Genomic DNA, 21,829 nt, shown 5'->3' on the forward strand with positions numbered 1-21,829 from the left:
AATTCTTAGCGCACACAGAGTTAATCAGAATGTGGGGAGGAAACAGAGTTAACATTTCGACTTTAACTCTGCTTTCTTCCCACAGATGGTGCCAGATCTGCTGAGTGTCACCAGCAATTTCTGTTTTTTATTTCAGATCTCCAGTAGCTCTTTAACTTATTTAGAATATATTGCCCAATTCATCTGCTTAATAAATTGTCATGCAAAATCCAAAAGGGGATGAGAAAAAAAATCGAAAAAGATTAGGGATAAAGAATAGAAGGTTCAAGTTTGACCCAGGTTTGGAAGCATTTTATTTATTAAATTTGAGCATTATCTATTCCTGAAAGCCTCCTATTATAAAAGAAAACAGTTTATAAATATCACATGCTTTTAGAACAAAAAAGATAGCAGGTCAGGTAGCATCTGTGAGATACAGGAAGTTACAAGTCTATCAGAACTGAAGAGAAAACAGAAATATGGCCAGAAATATAAACTGTCTTGACTTTGATTAAGATGTTAATCTTACTGCATCTTAATGTTAACCTTACTGCAAACCCTCTTCCACAGATGCCTACCTTGAAGAAGTTCTCCTCTCTCTGCAAGGATCTGTGAGTCTCTCTCTCTCACTGCACCCCCTCCAGGTCATCTCCACCCTGTTCCCATTTATCTCTCATCGCCTCCTGGCCCACAAGCCTCATTCTCGATGAAGGGCTGATGCCCCAAACGTCAATTCTCCTTCTCCTCAGATGCTGCCTAACCTGCTGTGCTTTTCCAGCACCACACTCTCGACTTTGACCAAGATGTGTCCAGTAATGGATTGAATTCATAGAATTTGTGTATTCAGATAGGGGACAAAAAAACAAGCGGATGGTAACATCATTATACCGTCCAGCTATTATCGCCTGATTAGACTTGATTTCAAAACCCGGTAAGGATAGTCCGCACTGAAACACTGCAGACAGGAAGTCCGCGTCCTCACTTTCCAACACGCCTGGCTAATGTGATACCTGAATAACTTGTTACCGTTGAATAAACGAGGACAATATTACCCGATTTGCTACACTGTTTCTTGCAGCTTCCTGCCTTGAGGAAATTTGTGCAAAGCCGGAAATATTCGAGTTTGTCAGAAGTTAGGCGAATTAACATAAATAGTGAATATTATTCAATAATTAAACTCGAGTGTTTGTGTGCACGCAGCTTATCAAAGTTTTTAAGTGAATGAATTATACTCGAAACTTATGCACATTAATATCTGGACTTTCCTGATCCATGCAAACACTGGGGAAGGGCCTGGTGACCCCAACCCTAATCCTAACATAGTCAAGTGTGACAAGTACATTGCACATAATAGCGGCATATGTTACCTGCGTGCTGCGAAAAATTATTGGGATATTACTCACTAGTTAGCTTGTTTTTATAATTTGGAAATGACTATTTCATGTTGCAGCAGAATGGCACTTCATGCATTTTTTGCCCAGGCGGCGCTAAAGAAAGAACTACCACAGTTGCTGGGAAGTTGACGGTTCACTGACCAGCTTCAAGTTCCTCAGGAGGAAAAGATGAACAGCACTCGGAGGCGGGGATACTGTCCCTAACCCTTCTCATCGGGAACAGGGAGTGATTCAACAAGGCAAGACAAAATTCCTGCGCAGGATGAATTGGAAGCAGCAGCGATATTGGGTATGAGAGGGTTGTAATAACCCCCTCGCCCCCATTCTCATCTGTCCATTCTGTGTCACGGTCTCTACAGCACTCTGCTCAGAGACCCCTCCCACCCCCCACAAACTCCACTGTAGAAAGAGACAAGACAGCGAGTTTAACAGTCACATTTAAACACGGAGAGTGATTTTTTTAAAAAAAAGTCAATTGGCGCCACCGTCTCTCCAGAAACGAGTAAATCGAATAAAAATTGTATCAGTATGAAACAGGGGGAAATCTGAGAATCCGCTGCTAACTATAATACACTCCTGTTGCTTGGCAACCAGCCTGTATCTCTTCGGCTCCAAATCTCTTCCCCGCCTTGATCTTTAAACATGTTTCAGCAGACTGATCAGGTTTTATCCCCCTGTACCTTTTATTTTCTGTCTTTGTTAACCGATCTCCTGAATCTTATTCAGCCGGGCTCGAAGAAGCAAAATTCACAAGCGGGTTCACTTTGCCGGCATTGCAATGGTGCAGTTGGGGGATGTTAAGAGTCGCTCCTGAAGTAGGAGAACCAATCTCAGTTTAAAGTGCTAATTTCGCACATTATTCCCGTGTTCGGGGCCCACTGTGGAGATCCGTCTTTGTCAGAATCCTGAACGTACTGATGGGGAACCGGGCAAAGGACCCCGCGAGCTGGGAGCAATCAGTTCCACATTTTACTCGGAACCTGAACTAAAAGTAAAATACTGAGGATGCTGCGGATCTGAGATAAAAATCGAAAGTGCTGGAGAAACTCAGCAGGTCTGGCAGCAGCTGTGCAGAGACAGAAACAGAGTTAACATTTTGAGTCCGGTTTGACTTTCCTCCGAATACGCATCCCTTCCTCCCTGAGGGATATGCATGAGGTGATGTGGCGCATTCCTGTAACAGTTGCCTCTTGATTGCATTCAATTTATCTGATATTCCGGTTTTGTTTTATTTTCACCTCCTACTTCCCACTTAATTCTGATATGAATATGGCTCAAGTCGAATTATGGGCTATTCGAGTCTTAGAGGCTAGATATAAAATAAATAATCGGAATGCAGACCAAATATCCCAAAGATGTTGCCTTAATTGATCGTTGCAAGGGAAACATATTAGGCACAAATCAAAACTTGTTGGGAAAATATTAAAGGAGAAAGTGAGGTCTGCAGATGCTGGAGATCAGAGCTGAAAATGTGTTGCTGGTTAAAACACAGCAGGTCAGGCAGCATTGAAGGAGCAGGAGAATCGACGTTCAGGATTCCTGAAGAAGGGCTCATGTCCGAAACGTCGATTCTCCTGCTCCTTGGATGCTGCCTGACCTGCTACTCTCTTCCAGCAAAATATTAAAGGACTCTGAGTGGGTCAGTGGTAACGACCAGATGAGATTTCAAACTAAAATTAGAGAACAGTAATACTGCCACTAAGTGTTGTGGCTACCCTTGCCTAGGGAACTGAGATTTGGTCAGAAAGGGACGTTGAGCAGTGTATCCTTAAACTATTCAACCTTCTGCTTATTTTATTTTAAGTCAAGCTAGGTTTAGGACTACATATGCATGTAGATACAAACCGATATCATCATGGGAGCAGAGATCCTGCAGAATGTCTGGGATAGAATGCTTCTCAAAGCAACATTTTGCAAGCATCTACTGCTGCCTTAAAAACTGCAAACAGACTAAGTGCTCAGGGCAAGTACATTAGATATTCACAATCCAATATCACAGCACACCCTGGAACCATCATCCCCTACAGGTACAGGGACAGGTCTGTTGCCTGTGGTGGAAAATGGGGAGCCTCGTGTTCCTTCTCCTCTCTGGGTCTCCCATCTCCACCACAACATCCACGTTCCCTGGAGGCGCTCGGTCTCGAACAAGGATTTGGCTGAAGTGTGTCAGTCTGGCTCGATCCCAAACTGGCCAGCCGCTCTTAGAATGGGAGCAGCGGGACCAGCGGCTCCACCCGGTGGAGTGTCGGGCTGTCTTTGAGAAGCATATGGAGAGGGTCATTCACGGATCCCAGTTCGGAAGGGGGCTCAGAGAGGACTCGAAAGTTAACTGTGGCTTCTCTCTGCACGCCTGCTGGCAGACCGGCTGAGTTTCTCCAGCCCTTTCAGTGTTTGTTGTAACATCAGGCTGTTGTGCCTGCAATTAGGTATCTGAACAGTGAGGCTGCATTTCGATGGACGGTGATTTGGATTCATTGAGCCTGGGTGCAGCCTCCAATCCAATGCCAGTCTAATGGGGTTAACCATTGAGTGGGGAAAGCATTTGTGTTCTTTGGGCGGTAAACAATTGGCATTGGGGAGATGCTGGCCATCCCATCAACCAATTCCCGCAATGAGAGAGCACTCCCCCCATCTCCAAACACCCCACTACCCCCCCACCTCCAAATCTGACCTTAGGTGACAGTGTCCACCCCATCGTTAGAATTTGTCAACCACAGCCACCTCCTGATCCAACTGGTTCACAGACTCCCTGCAATGAACGGCTCAGTTGTTTTTGTGAGGCATTGATCGAGTCTCAGAGGTGGAGCAGGCTGCGTGTGATGACTGCCTTTGCCGAAGAGTTACTGAGCAGCGCCTTCACGTTCACTCAGCGGCAGCCTGGGGCAGGAAGGAGTCCCCTTGGGAGTGAGTGCCCTGGCAGTCAGCTCCTGGTGGGGTGTGTGAACGTTCACCCTTCGCACGTCAGCGGGTGCGGAGTCTGTGTGAGTAACCTCCCCCCCCCCCCCCCCCCCCCACCCTCACTCCAGCCTATTCTCTACCCCCTGAGAGTGGTGATAGGAAGAAGGGAGGCTGTTTTAAGTAGGAGACCGGAGCCGAGGTTGTGCTGTCCGGAGCATTCGAGTGGGTTGTGACATTCGCTGGAGACGGAGTGGGCCGTGCCTGAGCATCTGTGTGTGTGTGTGTGTGTGAGGTCTCTCTCTCTCTCATCTCAGATGCCCCTGTGTGTCTGAGCCGCCGGTAAGTCTTGAAGGTGCTCACCCTCTCAATGAATAACAATGCGATGTTGATATGTGTGTGTGGGGGGGGGGGGGGGGGGCGAGGGGAGGGGGTTGGGAGAGGGGGGTGGGCTGGTGGAGATGGCTGGCCATTCGGCCAGGATCCCAGAACAGCATCAACTCCAACAGCGAGGATTCCCGTCACTGAAACGTAACCCACCCCCCCCCCCCCCCCCACCCCCTCCAATCTCTTTTAAACCATGTCACTTCTCGGGAGTAGCACTGAATAGTGTTCTCACATCCTGCTCCTTGCCTCAGTCAGTGTGTGTGCGCGCTTGGAGTTAGGTGCATCTCCCCATCCCCTATCCTCAGTTGAATGTAGAAAGCGCTTTCTCTCTATCTTCCACTGTTCTAACCGGCCTCTTTTTTTCTCTCTGTGTGTGTGTATTATCTGTTCTCGTTAGCAGCCGGCAGACCAGCCCAGCTGTGGAAACCGACCGCGGCATTCAATCTCTTCCCCCATCTCGAACACAACATGTGGTGAGTGTCGAGGGGCTCTCTCTCTCCCGCCCCCTTTCCCCACGCCCCCCTAAACTTCTACATTCCGCAAGAGAGGAAGGGGCTTCTCTGCAGCCTCCCCCCCAGCGATGGGATTTAGCTTCAGCTCAATCTGAGCCTCACAAGCCAAAGACTTCTGTATTCCCTCTCTCCTTTATGGGAGGGGGGAAACAGTCCAATTTTGCCGCAGTGGAGGGCGACACGGTTTGATATCTACCAGGACAACCTCCAGACAAGCAAGCTTCCTGAAGCCATTTATTTGCACGGCCGACTGAGAGAGAGAGAGAGACAGAGAGAAGGAGAATGTTTCTACTGGGTCTCCCGGATCGGTGCCATGTGGGAACTGTTTGTTAGCCCAGCTCCTTGGGAGTGGGCCAGGGAACGCCACTGTTAAGAGAGAGAGAGAGAGAGAGAGAGTAAAGGGGGGTGGCGGGGGGGAAGACAGAAACGGTACCAGCCCTGCCAGCCTGCTTCCCCCCACCCCCCCGCTCCCTCTTGGCAGAGACCATGCAGCAACACCTACTCCTCTTGCTGGTTTATATGGACCCCCTGAGCCTGCTGGTGTGGGCGGGCAGGAGCCGCAGCAACAGGACACTGGCTTCACCCCCGCGGCGCCAGGGGGGCAAAGCGGCGCCAGTCAATGCCACCGTGGTGGTGCCCGTCCTGCAGATCAACAAGATGAAGCCGCTGGTGCTGCAGCACTCCGAGAAATGCCGGGGACACTACGACGTGGCCGGCCAGTGGGACCCCGACTTCGAGTGCAACAGGACTTCCTACAATTACTGCTGTGGCACTTGCTACATGCGCTACTGCTGCCAGGACAAGAACTACCGGCTGGAGCAGAACGGCTGTAAGAACTACGTGACCCCCAAAGTGGAGATCCAAGTCACCACCGACCCGGATCTGGGACAGCTGGACAACGTGTATGACCCGAGCAAAGACAAGACCAACAGCACGGTGTACATCACCTGCGGAGTCATCGCCTTTGTGATTATCGCTGGGGTCTTCGCCAAAGTTGCCTACGACAAAGCGACTCGCCCCCCGCGCGAAATGAACGTCTCCAGGTAAGACCCAGCCCCCTTGTTCTGGGTGGTTCAGAGGTGACACTCACTTGTTTCAACTTGCGTGTAGATCACTGTCTTTCTTGTTTGCAAATCTCAGGGACCACAATTTCCCAAAGACCAAGCCGCCTCATAATTTATAAAAAAAAACTTTTTTCACGTAAAATACAGAGCCATAGGCGGGGAATAGCAATGACATGTAACACAGTAGCAGGACTGTCAGGAATTTTTTTTCTGACAATCGCTGAAACGCCACGTGATGCATTGTAAACTACATCCCTCTCATTATCGGGTTATCAGTGTTTAATTGTTTTGGTTTTACGCCCCTCGATTGAGAGCAGCCGGAAAGGAGCTGGCGGATTAAAGTTGAGTACCCCTCCATGTACACTGCCCTAGGAGAGTGTGGGTAACAGGCACACAAGGAAAAAAAACTGCGTCTGACTAAGTAAGACCCACAAAGCAAGAACAGCCTCCGATATTGGTAATCATCCATCCAGACTAAAAATAAAGCCGAGCTAATAATGCACAGAAAGGATATATTAAAAGCATGCTTCAACATACAGAAGTGTGGTAACATTCTGCAGTCCGAATATGGAGCTGCTCTGTATCTATGGTGATAATATCTACAGCACATCTTGCTAGCTCTAGAGATGCTGTGCTGTCTTCATTTTTCCCAAACTGTAAAGTTCCAGCAGAATTTTCCACTTAATTAAAACCAAGAGTGTAAATATAGGGTCATAATATTACTGTGGTGTCCTAGAAATATATAGCTGTCAATGCAAGTTCAATAGTTCAGCTTTTAAGCTCATACCAGCACAGAAACAGGACAAACTATATGGTTCTTAACTGTTACCCTGGTTTATCCCATAATATCTAAGGAGTTCATGCAAAGTGAATGTCTACTAGGCAATCTAGCCACCACATTGACACTGTCTACACAGTGGGATGCTGACTTTAACACCTAACTGAAGAGATTTTATAAAATGTTGGAACCAGTAGAAAATGTTTCACAACAAACATAACAATAGGCAGAATTTTATTTGGTATAAATACCTAATTTCCACTCCCTGCCGAAACATCAGTAGATAGTAAAATTATCAGGTAGGGTTATGGTCATTAAATTAAATGAGATTAATTTAAATGTTTGTTGCTGTTTTAAAAGTGCAATGTTATTTTCAAAATTTAATTACAATGCATTTTGTTTTGCTGACTGTAATAGTATTGTCTTGGAAATAGTATAGTTTATAGTATAACCTTGATTAACTATGATATATCCTTTACATTTTGTTTTTTATCCACTAAAGTGAAGATAATAGAATGATTATACAATATGATATGGGAAGCAGACTGCCAACACACTGTCACTTTCATATTTATACAATCTGGTTTCAGGTGCACACTGATAAAATGCAAGTACAGGTACTGGTCAGCCACTGAGCACACTGGACCACTTTGGATATGTTTGTCTCATACTGGATGGAGAACACGTAAACCTCTAAGCTCATAAATAAAACATGGGCTATGCGAAACATATATTTCAATGCTTTCGATGTCTAGGGAAACCTAAAGTTACCCACCATTCTCGGAACATGGCTCACAGCACCAGGGGCCCGGGTTCAATTCCTGCCTCGGGCGATTGTCTGTATGGAGTTTGCACATCCTCCCCGTGTCTGCATGGGTTTCTTGCGGGTACTACAGTTTCCTCTCACAATCAAAAGGTGTGCAAGTTAGGTGAATTAGCCATGCTAAATTACCTACAGTGTTCAGGGATGTGTAAGTTAGGTGTATTAGTTTGGGGTAAATGTAGAGCATTGGGAATGGGTCTGGGTGCGTTACTCTGCGGAGGGTCGGTGTGGACTTGTTGGGCAGAAGGGCCTGTTTCCACACTGTAGAGATTCTTCTTCTAAAAACATTTATATTATTGTGCATCTTTACACAAGAAAATCTCAAAGAGCACCGTTATTGAAATGCACAACTGGGAGGGGTGTCCATTCAACATTATAACCTAAGTAGGGCGGCACGGTGGCACTGCTGCCTCACAGCACCAGAGACCCGGGTTCAATTCCCGACTCAGGCGACTGACTGTGTGGAGTTTGCACGTTCTCCCCGTGTCTGCGTGGGTTTCCTCCGGGTGCTCCGGTTTCCTCCCACAGTCCAAAGATGTGCGAGTCAGGTGAATTGGCCATGCTAAATTGCCCGTAGTGTTAGGTAAGGGGTAAATGTAGGGGTATGGGTGGGTTGCGGGTCGGTGTGGACTTGTTGGGCCGAAGGGCCTGTTTCCACACTGTAAGTAATCTAATGTTGCCATCTGTAACATTACAATTTACATGTAGTATTGTCAAACTAATAGTGCAATTAATAGTGCAAACTAGAACACAAGTGCAAGTTCAAACACATCATTTCCATCTCTGAGCCAATTGCCATTCTACCTTTTATTTTCCAACATCTACAGCATTTGTAAACCTCACCTCCCAACAGCAGAAGATGCAGCAAGTGCCAGGTTTAATAATAAGTGTGACCTTGTATATTTTCTCATGAATGAAGTATGACTAGCAGAGATGAGACAGCATGGTTAATTTAAACATGCAAAACTACCATATTGCTGATGTTGGACATCCAAAACAAAAACAGAAAATGCTGGAAATACTCAATAGTTCCATTAACATCCGTGGAACAAGAAACAGAGATCACATTTCAGATTTATTTCCATCAGATTTGCGGCCTGATGCATTAAGCATTACTGGCGTCTTCTGTGTTTTTTTGCAATTGAATTGTAGAGTTTTGATGATCAAAACTAATCTAATGTTTGCACTGCAAAAGCAGAGCTCAGAGTCCCTCTATTTAAGTGTCGTCCTGCATCTCATTATCATCCAACCATGGCCTGCATTTATTTTGATGGATGAGTACAGAAGTGATGCTCTCATGGATGTTAAGATACAAGTGGTTTGTATCCCGACAGTGAAAAATAAATAGTGTTGGTATTCCAACGAACAGACAGTTTAGAAAATAGTCAGCATCCCTTTTAACTCCACCAATACATACAAGAATATAATTTGGGCTTTTATTTTCTAAAGCTGCTTACAATTATTTACTTGATCCAGTAAAGACGTCCTTTTAAGTAGTAACTTGTTATGGATTCATACCATAATTATCAATAGAAACATTTGTGGGGGTTCCCATCACAATGTGAAATCAAAAGTCTTTTTCCTGATTGGCTGTTTTCAGTTAAAATCAGTACATTTTCCTTTTAGTTATTTTGAATATGACTTTAAAAATGAAGCATCCCTGTACAATGTCTGGAAGAATTTTCTTTATGAGGTCAACTGAGTTCTTTTTAAATCAGCAGTTTGCGCAGTAAAAGTAAAGAGGGAAAGTAATAACATTTTAAAATATGGAGATAATCTGCTTTATTGTATTCAGAGCCGATTCTCAAAATGAAGCTGTTCTCAGCTGGATGGCTGAGCTTCAGTTGTGTGTCATATTTCACTGGCAGTATACAATGATTTAAATATCAGGTGTGTGTACCATCAGTGTGCCCCTGTGTATGCTGACTGGATAGGCTACCTGGTCACAATAATACACAGGAGATGAAATAAAACTCAACCCTGGGAGGGTAAAAGAAGTGCAGTTTTGCTGTTAATTTATTAAGATTCAGAAGAGTTTTTATTTCTGTTCCAATCTCAATACAATTGTTTGCACTAACCAAAATGTCAAATTAATATATACAGCTTGTTTAACTTAATTGCTTTCATATGATTATTGGGCTAAAAATATTTCCTCAGTTTGAGCAATGCCATGATTATTAATTTTGAGAGAGCCAGCTGTGAATATCCAAGTTACAGAATAATGGAGCAGGTTGCAAAGATGCTGTGACACTGATAAACAGAGGGCGAAAGTAGCAAGACGTAACAATCTAGAATAAGAATAAAAAAAACACTCTGTACTGTGCTTTGTGGGTTCAATCCAGAAGCCAGTTGAGAGACAAAATTAAGCCTTGTAGGCACCATTTAAATCAGAATAGGTTGCAGAGCACATGTCAATTGGAAAGAAAAGTGTTCAAATCTGATCAATCAAACCTGGGAATGATAGGCTGGTCAGTTTCAAACTTTTGTTCCCGTTCAGCAGATGACTATCTGACCTGTGATCCAGAGAACACAATGGTGTCTCTGTTATTTGAAGTAAAACTATTAAATCTTTCAAAAGTCTAAAGCCTTGAGAAATTAAATTCTCTACTACGTATCACCAACACAATACTAAATCTGTAACCTTTAGCTACTAAATGCCAACACTACCAAGCTGATAAATCCTGTATAATGCAACACCAGTTAGAAATGGAGCACAGAGTATCCGATCGATTGATCTTATCAAGTGTTATTGAGTTTCGTGTTTTGGCTTACAGAATAATTGATATCGGAGGTAGCTCAGATTTTAGTTATTTTTATTAAATACAATGTCTGGTATAGCAAGCTAAGAGTGGAAAGGTTACAATTGCATCTCCAAATCTTTGCAGCGTTAAGAGGGAAACAAAAGGGATGTAGTGTTTGGCTTAAATCCTTCTGCTCTAGGAAGAGTGAAATAAAAGTGAGTTTGTTCCATTACAGTATTTATTGGGCACCGTTGGAAAGATTGCATGTGTAAACATTGGTTGAGAAGAAAACAGTTGTGGCTTTAACGTCTGACACATAGATAGTCTTCTGACAGAGACTGTCCAGACTCCTGGAGAAGAATCTTAGGACGTTAGCCCCTGCTGTAGCAACATTACCGTTATCTGATATGAAACTTGGCTTTCTACATCTGTCACACTCAGCCAATGCCCCTTACAGAGCAAACCAACTGCTATTCAAGTTCCGCAGGCCTAGCCCAATTGATGTGGATTGGATGGTGTATCCGTTCAGTCAGAGACTTGGAGGCTCAGTGGTTAGCACTGTCGCGTCACAACGGTAGGGACCAGGTTTGATTCCAGCCTCAGGTGACTGCATGGAGTTTGCACTTCTCCCTGCACTGCATGTGTTTCGCCTGGGTGCACTGGTTTCTTCCCACATGCAAAGATGTGCGGGTTAGGTGAATCAGCTATACTAAATTGCTCATAGTGTTCAGGGATGTTAGGTGCATTAGTCAGGGGCAAATATAGAGTAATAGAGTAGGGTAATGGATCTGGGTGGGTTACTCTTTGGAGGGCTGGTGTGGATTTGATGGGCCAATGACCTGTTTCCACTCTGTAGGAGTTCTATGAAAACTGTTTTATGAGAAGGCGCTATGTATAACATAAGTCAGAAAAGCTCAACAGTCTTTGGAATTTCTCAGCCGCAATAATCACAGGAAGACTGCCCTCCAAGATCTCTCACTCTTACCTGGAGGCCTAGCTGTGGCATTGAAGGGATTATGTTGAGGTACACTTTCAGAAGGAAAGGACAACCTGCCAAAGCAAGCGGTTATGGGCGGATGTGGCCAACAAAGTCAGTAAGCAGGGTGTGCTTTCTCCAACCTGGCGACAGTTCATTAAGTGAGGCCAGAACATTTCAGAAGTCCACACTTAGGCTTGCCCATAACACCCCTGCACAATGCTCCTCATATCAATACAGTTATTTCAGGTGGTTGGTTGGCAGTGCAGAGTGACACCAACTGCATGGGTTCAATTCCCACGCTGGTTGATATTACCACAAAGGTCCCACCTTCTCAATGTCACCCCCTCACCTGAGGCATGGTGGCCCTCAGGTTACACATACCACTGGCTCTGTCATGAAAGAGAAGCCCTACGGTCCTCTAGGACTTTACCTTTTACCTTTACAGCTTACATCACATTCCTCTCCCTGGAGACACCTCACAACCCTAAATCACAGTCAATGCTCAGCCTCATCCCATTTGTCTGTCACAAATATGCCTCACAGTCATTTCCCAAAATGGTACTCTTCCTTCCTGTTCACATTTATTATGAGCATCCACCCTTCCCTGACGTCTCACCTTGGAAAAGCAGCAACCTCACAACATGATGAGAGAACGAGAGCTGAGAAGGGGAGTGATGTCTCTTCATTTACAGGTATCATATTGGCCATTGACACCTTGTATCCACCTGGGCAGAAGTGAGGACTGCAGATGCTGGAAACCAGAGTTTAGATCAGAGTGATGCTGGAAAAGCACAGCAGGTCAGGCAGCACCCGAGGAGCAGGAAAATTGATGTCCTGATGAAGGGCTTTTGCCCGAAATGTAGATTTTCCTGCTGCCTGACCTACTGTGCTTTTCCAGCACCACTTTGATCAAAACCTTGTATCCACCTGCCTGTTCCAGATCTCAGCAGAGACTTACCATGAGAGCCCAAGTCTCTTGAGACATTGGCAGTCAGGTATGTCGAGAAAGCTGATCTTCTACCTGTGCACCCTGTGTTGGAGTCAGGTCTCCTTTCAGCTGGGTTTGTGTCCATCCCATTTCCCTTGTGCCTGAGGAAAAGACAGCTGATGCTGCCACTAGCATTGCTCCTGGTGCTACTGATACTGACAAAGGTAGTATGGCTTCTGCACTTGCCCCTCAGCTGTGCTGAAAGACAGAAGAGCATAAGTTGCTCCAATGGTGTGTTGAAGGCTGGGCTGGCAGTAAGGAATATCAGTCAAAGATGAGGGCAATGCTACCCAGTGAAGTGCCTTCCAATAGTGACCACACTCAATGAAAAATTGATGTGAACAAACAGTCCCATAATTGCAATGGCTAGAACTTTTCCATGTAATTGATTATAGGTATTTTTAGATAATCTGTTCAGATATGTTATTATACATCTCTCAGATAGGTGGGACTTGAATCTAAGCCTTTTGGCTCAAAGACACAGACACTACCACTGTACCACAGAGTTCCTTTAGTAATTGACTCAATGATCCTGATAAATGGGTGACAGATCAGAAAACAGGATCTGAGGCTGGGATATTCAGGATTCTTGGCTAAGTTATCCACTAATTGTCATCTTCATAACCTCAAACACCATTTATTTGCTTACCAGACAGACCCAAATCCTTCACTGTTTCAACAACACCCTGGGTAAAGCGAGAACAGGGCCAGGTCACATCAGGATCCTAACCTACATGGGTTTTCAAGACTTTCCCAGTCCACCTTCAACATGGTGGACAAAAACCTGCCCAATACCATTGGTTACTTGCAAAAGGTCATGGAAGGCCACAGGCACTGGTGCAATTGTATCCTTTGTCTTCATGAAATGCAGGAGATAACTGGGGGAATGTCCCAGTTTTAATGAGGACAAAACCATTGGAGTCTCAGACTTTTTAAATCCCTGAGAACTGGTCATTTTCTCCATCACCTAGGAGATAATTAATCTGTCTGTACAGTACCAAATGAAAGATGGCAATAGATTTATGAAAAATAAGTTGCTTGTATGATTCTACAAACAGTGTACGTGTCACAGTAAATACCATTTTTTAAGTTCTTTGGGAGCTAACCATTGTAGTCTGTTGTATGAGGAATCTTTAGATTCAGACTTCTGTGTTCCTATATTAATAACTAACTCTACTGGTCTATTCCAGACAAAAAAAAGTTCAGCAAAATCTGTTTTATTTTGAATCTGTATTTGGACCATCTCACCTTCTAAAATCTATCGTATAAAATTCCCTTCTCTTCTTGAAATTATTACTCTCTCTTATTTGACCTTTAAAGTCTGGCCTAGTAACTTACCTCCCTCAGCCTTGTTTCTGGTTCTGTCCCACTTTTCTGGTTTTGCAGTCTTTTGATGAGTTTTTTGCTCCCACCATCTACATTTCAACATCGACAACAACTTGTACCTATTTAGCTACAGCACAGATGGGTGTCCCAGAGTGATCATCGAGACATAATCAGACAATTCGATGATGGGAAAACAAACAAAAATAGCAAGTTGGTTAATGCTTGATCAAAGAAATGAGTTCTGAGCAAATTTATGGAGGAGATGGAGAGGATTGAGAAGGGAATTCCACAGCCAACCTGGGGAGATAACTAAAGACTTGGTGACAGGGAATGATAACAAAGGATGGCAAGGGCAGGAGATGGTGCATCAACAACCAGAATCAGAGGAATTGACTTTAATTTCAGTGTGGGGAAAGGAAATGTGTGTGTTTTAAGGCTGGAGGAGTTTAGATAGGTAGAAATCAGTAAGGCCGCAATGGCATTGAAATAAGACAAAATCAGTTTAATTCTGGGTCATCACCATCGTTGTCCATTTTAAACTGCAATCTCGTCACCTCTCTGCAGCGTTTGCAGTTGTTAGTCCTGGTCAAACCAGTTTTTCATCAGGAATTCCTGATGAAGGGCTTCTGCCCGAAACATCGATTCTCCTGCTCTTCAGATGTTGCCTGACCTGCTGCACTTTTCCAGCACCACACTCTCGATCCTGATCTCCAGCATCTGCAGTCCTTTCTCCCTTTCAAAACAGTTTTTGCCTTGTTCAGGTATCAACAAAATGTTGAGGCAACTGGGTTTTTGTACACATATGTATCAGCAGGTGAATTTCGTTTAGTCATATGAAAATGTATGCCTCTCCAAGTGGGTGAGAAACCTTCTCCGAAACAATGGCATCAGCATAGTTTCAGAACAAAATTCTTCACTCACACAGCTTGCTGAGGTGAAAGGCTGTCTCCACCAGTTTGAAGCTGAATTCATACTCAGCACATAGAATAAGATTTGTTTGTATTTGGTTCAACATTTTTATGGCTCTTGGTTCTTTCCATCCAAGATCAGCAGCTATAATACTGCAGTGTTATAATCCTAACTGCACTAGTGAAAAAGCATTTGGGCATAGGACTCAGATAACAAAAAACAGCTCTTTAATAGGCTTACAGTTTTACAATTTTTAAATAAGATGTAATCTTCCCTGTGTGGTACAGTACTTGTGTTTTCCTTACTTGATTTTGCTGTTCATTTATTGTGAGGTTTGCTTTCTAGTCTCGTGTCACACATTCAGAATTGCTTTTTTGGTTTGTTAACAATTCCACATGTAATCTTGTATATGTCATGAAGGGACAGCTTTTTGAGTGACTAAGCAGTATACTTCCATAAAGATTTCCACAATTCTCCTTTTACATACATTATACAAAAAATAAAAGATGATTGAAAGAATATTTGAAGGCTGAGAAAGGACTTACAATATTGAGAAAATTAAACAATAGCAGGCAACTCCAGATAGGCGCTCAGAATGGAGTCAGACATCGACAGGCCAAAGGGACTCTTCCGTGAGTTCAATTTCTGATGGTAAAACAAGCAAGCGCAACAAGATAGATATATATATATAATATATATATATGAGATACAATTAAACAATAGCTTTGCCTTATTTTATAACATTCATATTTCTCGTCTTCATGTTTTGCATTTGGATTTATCAATGCTTCTGAATATATCCAAGAGGTAAGATGAAGATAAAATTGCCATAGTCCTGTCAGACCATAGGGCTCCACTCCCATTTGGGCCAAATGACTGGTAGTAGTTTAACCCAAGGGTCACCAGGCCTCGGGTGAGAGGAGAGATTGAGAAGGAGAGTCCTTTATGGTAAACTCAGCCAGTGCAGGAATTAACCCACACTGCTGACATAACTCTGCATTACAAAGCAGCCAAGAAGCCAATAAAACGTAACCTGAAGGTTATTACCCTAAAACATTTTGCAATTTCTGATGAAGGAGTAAAAATGTAAAACCTTAAAATGCAGGGGCAGGTGTAACCCCTTGCACCTGATCTGTTATTCAATAACATCATTAGTCATCAGATGTTGGCCTCAACTCATTTCCTGTCTTTCCCCGAAACTCCTGACATCCCTGTAGCACAAAATAGATCTCTGTCTTGATTGCACCCACAACTCACTGAGTAGAGAGTTCCAAATCTTCACAATTTTCTGAGAGATGAAATTCCTTTTTAACTGTCTCTTAAATAAATGACCCGTTAATCCTAAACAGAGTTTAAATACTTCCTTAAGAAATGCTCTCAGCATTTACCCTGTCAAACACCTCAGCATCTGATGCATATCCGTAAGATCACTTTGCCCAACCAGCACTACCTTTCCTTATAAAATAATCCCTTAATTCCATCATTCAGTTAAGAGAATCTCTTCTGAATGGTGCTCAGTGCAATTAGATCCTTCCTTTGATAAGAAGACTGGAAATGTACACAATACAGTATGTGGATTAGCACCAATGTACAGTTGAATCAAGATTTCACTTACTTTTATTTTCCATCCTTTTTGCAATAAAGGCCAACATTCCATTCAGCTCTCTAAATGTTGTGCAAACTGCACTTATTTTGTCGAGGGCATCTAGATCTTTCTTACTGTAAAATTCTATGGTCTCTCCCCATTTAAATCATACTTTCTTTCCTATTCTTCTTACCAAAGGGGATAACTTGCATTTTTCCCACAATATACTCCACCTGTCACTCTATCCATTTAATTAACCTCGCTCTATCTGAGTTGACTGTTTGTATTCTCCTCACAATTGCTTCCTTGCTGATCTTTGTTTTGTCAGCAAATTTTGCTGCTACGCACCTGATCCCTTCATACATGTCAGTGATAAGGATAGTGAATAGTTGAAGCTCCAGCATTAATCCTTGTGGCACTTACTAAGTACGCTTATTATTTGAATGTGACCCAGTTAGTCTTACTTTTCTATTATGAAGTTAAGCTTCTATCCAGACTAATAAATACCCAAAACCGTGTGCTTATCTTATCTTACCTGTAAAGTTACTTATGGCAAGTTGAAAAACATTTCTTCAAGCAAAAAGTAGCAAAACGGTCCAACTTTCTCCAACTTATATGTCCTGGGTCTTAGATTTTGAATGAGAGATTGATAGATTATTATTTGCCAAAGCACACCAATGGAGTTAGGATAAATACCAGCCATGATCTAAATGGGTTATGAATAAGTCCGAAGGACTGAATGATCTACACATCCTCCTTCATGAATATAAAGTTAGGTTGGAAGTGAAGAGGTAATTCTTTTTGCAGAAAGTCACTGAACTCTGAAACTAATTGCTGGTGAGTGCCAATGAATTATCAGACTTCAGATTGAAAGTAAAGAAATCCTTGTGAGCAGCAAAGATATTCATGCACCACGGAGAAGGGAAATGGACCAGGCATTGCACCAATATCGTCTATGAGAACTCGACTACCTTTGGGGTTGGAGAATGGTTTCCAAGATATTTTCCTCCTAAGAAATCACATGACTGTAATTGGGGTTGAGGGGGGTAATGAGGCCAATGGGAAATTGAAACCATGCAGTGAGCTTTATGGATCATTGAGCTTCTCTATTTCAGAAGTTGTTTCATCTTATTTTAATCTACAGGCTTTTAAGTCTTGAGTTTGGTGTCAACTAATACTACTTTTGATTCATTTCTGAACTTGGCAGTGATGAAAACCATTGGTCCTGCCCAATTATTTTCCCCGTTATGAAGTGAAACTGGAGGGCATTCCTAAAAATTGAACACATGTACTTTATCAAGGAAGCAGCAAAAAAAAGTTGGATTGAATTAATTGCAAACTTCACAACTTATTTTCCAGTTTATTTGAAATAATGATAATGATAAGCATAATTGCAAAAAAATGGACTTTGACAACATGATCACTGACGCAGTTTAAGTCTCATCTGGAGTATGGAAAGAATAATATAAATATATATTACTTATATAGACATAAAATGCATACACATTCATACTAAAGTATTTATCCATAATTCATCCTGAGAATTTGGGCATCCTGAGAATTTGAAATTTCTTCTTGCTTTCCAAATAGTAATCGTCATTGAACATTGGCAGGTCTGGTATTATTGTTTCACAAATACTGCCGACTGATGTGAGAAATAAGCCTGCTTATGAACACCCGAGTTATGTAACAGCAGGTCTTAAATTTGTGTATTGTATCAACATAATTATAGAAGCATTCATTTTGTGTCCCTGAAATATGTCACTCCCATTTCCAACAGATGCCTTGTTTAGTCATAGCTGTCAAGGTGGAGGAGCTATTACGAATGAGATTTATGATCAAAAAGTAAGACTGATCAGCAGTTTATTTAAACATATGGAGCTCAGGTTATTTTTAAACTGTCAAAAAACACCAAAGGTGGTTACATTTTAAGATCAATGGTTGAGATTTGTTTCAGATGAATAAAACATGGTAGGTATGATCATTGTTACTACAGATATACTCAATTTAGGACCTGTGGTTGTATTAAGACTCATCTTTTTACTGGAATTGAGTACAGGGTCTTGGAACCAAGAATTTTCAGGTTTAGCACTGACAGAAGAAGCCCTATCCACAGACATTTACTGATATTGTAATGTCAGACAGACATCTTTAACACTTCATCTCCCCTTGCAACGAACCCCAGAATCTCCAGGTGGTGAAATCAGGAACAAGAGCCAAATAATAGCACTGAAAAGACATTAGAGATTGTGACATAACAGAATTTGGGTTCACATTAAAGTGTCCTGCCGATGCCCAATCTGAAGCTACATGACAAGTCACTTGCTTGAAAGAAAAGTCCCTTGCTGCTGCTGCTGATGCTCAATTTGAGATGTACCAATGCAAAAGTCCAACGAGAAATGAGCTGCCCTCAGATTTGAGAATGTCCCTCAGCTGGAATACAGAATATTCTTTATCGTGTCGCAGATCTTGAAAATGTGTTCAGAAAATCTCAAGAGGTTGGCAACACAGCTGTTGAGCTTCAATCTCTTCGATCTCACTACCTGTGTTTCATAAATATAATCTTACTATCCATAACTGCTTATCTTATCAGTCTTGAGAGGAAACATGATTTGAGAGGAAAGATCATATTATTGAGTGACTATATCAACAGCTTAATTTCCTGACTCTGAGATGTCATCAGAGTTTGTAAGAAGTACAATAAGCAGGTAGGCATTATTTGCATTTTATTGTTTTAGTTTTAAAACTTGATTAAACATTGCTTAGCCTTAACCATGGAACTCAAAAATGGGTCTACACAATGCAATTCCTTTTGTTATTTAGCTCCCTTTGTCTGTCACAAGCTATTACATTTTGTAAGTCACATCAATGCATGGTACTTTTTAGTCTCTGCCACTACATCTTTCACATGAGACAATATACTGTGCCTGTCCTGTCAATTGATTCAAAACTGTAGGCAGCACGGTGGCACAGTGTTTCGCACTGCTGCCTCACAGCTTCAGAGACCCGGGTTCAATTCCCGCCTCAGGCGACTCTGTGTGGAGTTTGCACATTCTCCCCCTGTCTGCATGGGTTTCCTCCCAAAATCCAAAAATGTGCAGGATAAGTAAATTGCCCATAGTGTTAGATGTAGGGGAATGGGCCTGGGTGGGTTGCACTGCGGCGGGTCGGTGTGGACTTGTTGGGCCGAAGGGCCTGTTTCCACACTGTAAGTAATCTAATCTTACTGTGACCCCAACAATGTGTATTTCTTAGCCAAGGTTACTACATCATTCCACAGATGCTGACTGTCCTGCTGAGTATTTCCAGAAATTTCAGCTTTCATTTCAAATGTCTAGCATCCATAATATTTCCCTTTGGTGTTGGTAAACTGGATTTTCTGGGCATTAATTTAATTATTCCTTGTGGGATCTTACAGTGTGCAAACTGGCTGTTGTATTTCATACCTTACTATCAGAAGTAATTAATTTCAGAAGTAATTAATTGTCTGTCATGATCTTTGGAACATGCGGAGGTTATTAAAAGTTCCTATATAAATGGATGTTCCCTTTCTTTCTGAAAAAAATCTCCCCAGCAAAAGAATGGCAAAGAATCTGCAGTTTTGTACAGTTTCTCAATTTCCCCTGAGATGGTACTAGGGGCTATTGCAATGGGGTTAGGGGGCTGAATGGCAGAAGCACCAAAATTAGCAAATTGCCATATTGGAGGGAGGGGGTGAAAGAATCATGATAATGACACCATATCCTGTGTCAAAACAACAAAGCATGCACTCTGCTATTTCAGTGCCCTAGTCATCCTTTTTATTTAATAGGATAGGACTTGACTCTTTTGCTTAAAGCGAACTAGCACCATGCCCAATCATTCGGTTGTATTACTTTCACTTTCTGCAATTCATTCCTATAATCGCTTTCTTAAAGGTCACCTGCAGAAAGAACAGGATCTGAGTGGCGACATTATGAGTGAAATATTTCAATGATATACTCCTGGTAAATTTTTGCTAGACTTTAATTGCATTCGATATTAAATATTAGACGTTTTGATTGCCTTCATTCAACCACACTGCAGATAGAGGTGAAATATCAAGACTGCTGCTGTTTTGGATTTATTTCGGTATTTAATAACAACAGCAGAATTTGAAATAATAAGTGCTGTGACACAGCCCGCGGTTGATTGTTGGTCTCGTGGCTATGCTTGTGACTGGAATACGTTACAATACCTGACCATGAATTGAAACCCCTTTACAGAAGTAAAAATTACTCGGGTGATCGAAGACAAATGACTGAGATGGGAAATTAACAAAACAAATCATTAACAGTCAGAAAAATCAATGCCTCCACATGCCCTGTTCTATAACTGAGGAATGTCAAATAATGTTAAACTTAAATTATTGATTGATGTGAGAAAATTATTGGAGATTGCAGCTACCTGGCTAAATACTTGCCATACACTAGCTACAGGACATACATAAAAGTGCAAGTTGAACTATGATGCCTTAGAATGTTTGCATTTTCATATTTCAATAACAATGGAGAATAAAGCACAAAGTTACTGTTATGTTGGAATCCTTACCCATCTCTGTGGTACAAGCACATATGTTAGACAAATTATTTATTGGGGTAGCACGTTACTTGCTTTGGAGGTAAACAACAATATCAACATGAAGAATGTGGATACGTTTAGGTCCTACATCTCATCTGAGTTTGGTCACCCTATAAACATAACAAAGACCGTGCTGTCTTGCTGCATTGACTCTTAGATGTCATTTGAAATGAACGTGTTGGGGGAAAGAAAGTAACGGTGTTTAAGCTCAAAACAATTTGTAATTCACTTGACAAAAAAGGCTGGTTTTGCTTCAAGTATTGGATCTTGCTACGGAGTGGCCAGCTGTGGTGTTGAAGAAAGCTGAAGGCTGTATTTTGGCTTGGCACTCAACATATCAACACTTGCCAATAGTTCTGCTCTCTTGGCCAACCTCTCTTCTTGCATCATCTGTAAATTTCAGCTCATTTAAAGTTCGACTATCATTTCCTGACTCACAGCAATGTCCTGTTCAATATCACTCCTGAGTCCAGTAACTTGCCCTCAGCTTTCAGCCAAGAAACACCTCAAATTTAAAGATCGCATATTTCTATTCCAATCCCTTCATAGCCCTTTCCCTCCTATCTTTGAAACCTCCTAGGGCCTGACTATACTGCAAAAATATTGCATTTGTCTAATTCTGGACTTGTGCACATCCACAAATTCTTTAGAGATGTGGGTGTACAGATTGTGAGAAGAAAGTGTCAACAAAGAAATCAAGCATGATAATCTAAGGTCTGTAGTGGGTTAGGTGGAAGAGCAAGGACAGGGAAAGGGTACAGTGCAGTGCCATAATGCACAAAAATGGAGTAAGACACAAGACATAAAGTTGACTCAGGACATGAGAGAGTCACAATGAAACAAAATGCATGGAACTCGAGACACAGGAAC

At 42.4% G+C, this 21,829-nt stretch overlaps 1 protein-coding gene across 1 annotated transcript in view; it reads left to right on the top strand.

Moving 5' to 3' along the window:
• Positions 1-5,349: 5,349 nt before the first annotated feature.
• Positions 5,350-21,829, top strand: part of LOC132827850 (protein shisa-6-like) — a 516,347-nt gene continuing 499,867 nt past the window's right edge. Inside the window, exon 1 of the mRNA XM_060844599.1 lies at positions 5,350-6,210. Within this exon, the coding sequence (XP_060700582.1) occupies positions 5,654-6,210 (557 nt within the window). The 5' untranslated portion in view covers positions 5,350-5,653. The remainder of the gene's footprint in view (positions 6,211-21,829) is intronic.

Source organism: Hemiscyllium ocellatum, chromosome 25 (assembly GCF_020745735.1).
Source record: "Hemiscyllium ocellatum isolate sHemOce1 chromosome 25, sHemOce1.pat.X.cur, whole genome shotgun sequence".
NCBI classification, from domain to species: Eukaryota; Metazoa; Chordata; class Chondrichthyes; order Orectolobiformes; family Hemiscylliidae; genus Hemiscyllium; species Hemiscyllium ocellatum.